General features: G+C 40.9%; 1 protein-coding gene across 3 annotated transcripts; it reads left to right on the top strand.

Moving 5' to 3' along the window:
* The first annotated feature begins 291 nt into the window (after nt 1-291).
* On the top strand, nt 292-4,788 carry LOC125208495 (phospholipid:diacylglycerol acyltransferase 1-like). Of its 3 annotated transcripts, none has more exons than XM_048108129.1 (7): nt 292-921; nt 1,890-2,112; nt 2,188-2,468; nt 2,584-2,911; nt 3,500-3,759; nt 3,876-3,957; nt 4,088-4,224. In XM_048108129.1, the coding sequence occupies exons 1-7, from the start codon at nt 512-514 to the stop codon at nt 4,094-4,096; spliced, it is 1,593 nt and encodes a 530-aa protein (XP_047964086.1). In that variant the 5' UTR covers nt 292-511; the 3' UTR covers nt 4,097-4,224. The 3 variants fall into 3 exon arrangements, with proteins under 3 accessions (XP_047964086.1, XP_047964085.1, XP_047964084.1); XM_048108128.1 differs by adding an exon at nt 4,427-4,788 and having other exon boundaries at nt 293-921; nt 3,876-4,331; XM_048108127.1 differs by having other exon boundaries at nt 293-921; nt 3,876-4,788.
* Nucleotides 4,789-5,132: the final 344 nt, after the last annotated feature.

The following is a 5,132-nucleotide window of genomic DNA, read 5'->3' as shown; positions in this document are numbered from 1 at the left end:
TGTGGGAATTTTTTCATTGGTGGGAAAAAACAAACCAGGGATAAAGTTTATGATATTATTTGCCAATTTTAAAATTCGTGAGAAAAATCCAACTTTTTAAAAATTTCGTGATATTAAATGACAATATCCTTTAATAAAAATATAACCTTAATAAAAATATAATGTAGGCAATTACAGTTAAGGCTTTTGTTCATCTTTATACAGTAGTACTTAGTTAGACCCGACCCGCCCGGCCCGAACCTCCCGGCCCGACCCGACTCAAATCGGCCGTGTGATACTGACACGAGATTGGATCATTCATTCAATCGGTAGAAACTCAGCCTCGCGCCACCAATTCCTCCGCCGCCGCCGCCAGTTTCATTCTCAGAGCTCACACACAAGCAGCAGCTAGGTACTAATCGCAGCCTCGATCATCGAAAATCCAAATCAATTCACAGAATTAATTATTCAAAAAAAAAAAAAAAAAATTCAATCCGGATCGGTCGATTTTCCCGCCAACACTCATTCCGCGATGCCATCGCTGCGACGGAGGCGCGCCGCGGCGCAGGAGTCGGTCCGGGATCCTGATCCGGACGAGAGGAAGCCGGAGCTCCGGAGACCGAGGAGGCAGCGGAAATGGTCGTGCCTGGACAATTGCTGCTGGTTCATCGGGTGCGTCTGCGTGGCGTGGTGGGCGCTGCTGTTCCTGTTCAACATGATGCCTTCCTCGTTCCCGCAGTACGTCACGGAGGCGATCACGGGGCCAATGCCCGACCCGCCCGGGGTGAATCTGAAGAAGGAGGGGCTGCAGGCGAAGCATCCCGTGGTGTTCGTGCCGGGAATCGTCACGGGAGGGCTGGAGCTGTGGGAGGGGCACAGCTGTGCTGAAGATTTGTTCAGGAAGAGGCTGTGGGGAGGCACTTTTGGTGATGTTTACAAGAGGTGAAGATTTGACTTGACTCTCTCTTTTTGTTTGAGTTTACACTATTCCTTGATTTTGAGGTGAAATTGGTTGTTTGGTTTTTGAAAAGGTAGATAGAGTAGGAAAAGTAAAGATTGGAATAATGTTTCAGCTTTTGTACAGTAATTGTGTATCTAAAAGGTTAGATCTCTATCTAGTTAGGAGCTATGTTGGTATTTGCAGGACTAATACATGAACATTTTACTATGTAAAGTAATTAGTGGTGGTATCACACTATCACTCACCACTTATTAGTGGAAGCCTACTGCCTTGTTTGTGTCTGTGTGTGTTTAAGACTCTTGAGTTTCCTGTAAGATGTTTTCATGCTTCTGAGACACAATACATGAGATAACGTTTTTGTTATGACAAATAGGGTAATAGTGTAATCGACAAACAAAAGAACGTAAAAAGACACAGTTTTACGTGGTTCACCAACGTTGTTGGTTAACTCCACGGGTAGGAAACGAAAAACAAATTGTATTCAGAGTGTTTTCAGATTATGGCTACAGATTGGATCTGTCAAATCACAGAATTATGTGCCCTACTCCCATATAAATAGGCACACATATAATCCTATCCTAATTCGGAAACATAATCCTATTCCAATTAGGAAACACAATCCTATACAGATTCAAGGCACTTCTCCCAAATTTGTCGACCTACCTTCACGTTCAGAGAAGACATCTTCGATTTACCAGAAAATCCTAGCAGCGGAATTCAAAACCCTAGTCCGAAAACCAGGCTCTGATAATTTGTTAGGATCGTCGACTGCAACTAATTGGGGTTAGACAGGAATTATATACACCTTCCAAACTTCCCTCAGACTCCCGATGTGGGATGGAGTTTGTACATAACAGTTTTTAAACAGTTATTCCTCAAAAGTTTCTTATCTATCATTGACCTGCTTCTTATATAAGTTTTCAACCTGTATTTTTATTTTTACTGGTAGGCCACTATGTTGGGCGGAGCATATGTCATTGGATAATGAAACTGGCTTGGATCCTCCTGGTGTGAGAGTCAGGCCTGTCACTGGCCTTGTCGCGGCAGATTACTTTGCTCCAGGGTATTTTGTTTGGGCAGTTCTAATAGCTAATCTTGCTCAGATTGGGTATGAAGAGAAAGCCATGTACATGGCTGCATATGATTGGAGGCTTTCATTCCAGAACACAGAAGTACGTGTTAACATATATCAATCCTCTGTTCTTGTTGACGCACTTTTGTTATCAAATACTCACTTAACTTTTCAGGTGCGTGATGGAGCACTGAGCAGAATAAAAAGTAATATAGAACTGATGGTTGCTACAAGTGGACACAGGGCAGTAATCATTCCACATTCCATGGGTGTTCTATACTTTCTCCATTTTATGAAATGGGTGGAGGCACCTGCTCCAGTGGGTGGAGGAGGTGGACCAGACTGGTGTGCTAAACATATAAAGGCTGTGATGAACATTGGGGGGCCACTTTTAGGTGTTCCGAAAGCTGTTTCTGGGCTTTTCTCTGCAGAAGCAAGAGATATTGCTGTGGCCAGGTACGAACTTCTTGTTTACTTTAGTGCAAATCTCGTTAAGATTGATAGCCAGCCACCTTTTGTATGGTTAGTTCCTGTGCTTACCCGTAGCCGATTTTCGGTCAATTGTATTCAGGACAATTGCTCCTGGTGTCCTGGATAAGGATCTATTCCGAATCCAAACCTTGCAGCACGTAATGAGGATGACAAGGACATGGGATTCAACAATGTCAATGATACCAAAAGGTGGAGACACCATTTGGGGTGGACTTGACTGGTCACCTGAGCAGGGTTATGCTGCTAGCAAAAGAAAGCAAGATACCAGCCAACCTGAGAACTCAACCGGTACGGAAGATGAAAATATTGAACCAAAAGTAAAACATGCCCATTATGGAAGAATAATATCCTTTGGGAAAGATGTAGCTGAGGCAGATTCTTCGGATATTCAGAGAGTTGATTTTAGGGTAACGTTTCTTATTTTCTTCTGTGATATCTATCGCATGTTAATTAGTCCTTACTTTGGGATGTCCCTAATTTAGTTCCACCAGTTTCATATTTGCCATTTCTCTGGTCTGTTTCTTGCGACCGGGGAAAAATAAAGACATCTGGCAAATTAATGATTTCATGACAATGATTAAAAGAACAGCAAATAGCAGCATCAGATTAATATTAATATTAGAAGATTGGCTAAACTAAATTTTGATTTCACCAAAGTGAATGTGCTTCAGCTTTACATCCCAAGCTAGATTACTTTGATTTTAAGAGTTCAAAAAAACAAACAAAAATGGAAGTGATTGTTCTCTGTATAAAGACAAAACAGCAGCCTAGTCATGAGAAATCAATGTCACAAGATATTGCTCTGATCTCAATCTCTTTCAACTTATTTTACCTGCCTTTGAAATAGGTTTAAGTTGAAAACAGCTCTGAGAAAAAACATGATGTGCCTGGAATCTGGATGGTGTATAAACATAATGTAGTTGAATGTGTCATTTTAATTGTGTCATGGACTGTTACTAAACCTTTTATTGATACGATCAAGTTATTTTTTGCAGGATGCTGTAAAGGGCAACAATTTTGCAAACGATACTTGTCAAGATGTGTGGACAGAGTATCATGACATGGGTATTAGTGGCATCACATCTGTTACTGAATATAAAGTTTATACTGCTGGAGATATACTGGATCTGCTAAACTACGTTGCCCCCAAAATGATGGAGCGTGGCGGTGCTCATTTTTCTTATGGTATTGCTGATAACTTGGACGACCCCAAGTATTCGCACTACAAATATTGGTCAAATCCATTAGAAACAAGGTTAGACAGTGAGCATCGTGTACTTAACTTTTGATCTCTGTTAACTAATTTTTATCCATGATTTTATTAGGTTTGCAGCATTTTGTAATATACATTTAACAACACCCTTTTTGCAGGTTACCAAATGCCCCAGAGATGGAGATCTTTTCTATGTATGGAATTGGCATTCCTACTGAAAGAGCTTATGTATACAGACAGGTCGCGGCTACAGATTGCTACATTCCTTTTCAAATTGATACATCTGCGGTTGAAGAAAATATAGATAGATGCATAAAAGATGGTGTTCTCACCGTTGATGGGGACGAAACTGTCCCTGTATTAAGTGCAGGCTACATGAGCGCAAAAGGGTGGCGTGGAAAAACTAGATTCAATCCTTCAGGAATGAAAACTTATATACGGGAGTGCGATCATGCTCCCCCGTCTAATCTTCTTGAAGGCCGCGGCACGCAGAGTGGTGCTCATGTTGACATCATGGGAAACTTTGCCTTGATCGAGGACGTTATGAGGGTTGCTGCCGGTGCTACGGGGGAGGAACTGGGAGGTGATCGGGTGTACTCAGACATCTTCAGCTGGTCCGAAAGGATCCAACTACCTCTCTAAGTCAACCTGTATGATAGGCTTTCAAGGCTCCATTCTGTAAATTATACAAATTGTCTTCTTGAAGCAGGACGGTGCATCACGATTGAGGATTCCATTCTGCTACATCATACTCTTGACTCGAACAGTGGCACTGGTGCACGGTGGCTGAGGCAACGCACGAAGAGAGGCGTTTGCTTCAGCGTGATCGAGCTTCTGAAGCGGGAATGTGCCGGTTAAGGTGTTATATCTGACACCAGTGTGTACGTCTTTGGGGATTATGTGTTTCATTTCATTCATTTGCTCTTTGAAGCTGGCATTTGTATTATATGATCCTACTGTTGTTGTGTGGGATCAAGAAACAGGGTAGAGAAAAAAGAAAAAAATGTGTATCTATTCTTTGGTTTAGATTTTCATTCCAACTACTTTGCAGAAATATTCTCTTTCTTTCCATCTTTTTAAAAAATAAATAAATGATAGTAGTAAATTTTTTCTTTTGTCCATGTACATCATTTTTTGTGCAATCTATTGGTTTTTGATTGACTTGACATCTACAAAATTTCAATAAACTTGAGTTGGAATCGGTTTTATCTATAAATTTTCTACTACAACTCGAGTCTTTTCGATCGATTTAGAGCAATTCATCAGTTCAAAGCTAGATTGTCATCTCTAATTTTTAGTAGCTATTAACTACGTTACGACAACCTTGCAGGCCAATACGATAAGTAAAAGTTTGACTATATCAGCATAAAACTATAGATCGAATTTTTAGCCCAATATTTGAATTTAGAACATTA

The sequence above is a fragment of the Salvia hispanica genome, chromosome 2 (assembly GCF_023119035.1).
Source record: "Salvia hispanica cultivar TCC Black 2014 chromosome 2, UniMelb_Shisp_WGS_1.0, whole genome shotgun sequence".
Taxonomy (NCBI): domain Eukaryota; kingdom Viridiplantae; phylum Streptophyta; class Magnoliopsida; order Lamiales; family Lamiaceae; genus Salvia; species Salvia hispanica.
Note: the sequence above shows the minus strand (reverse complement) of the source record. Positions and strands in the feature narration are given on the sequence as shown.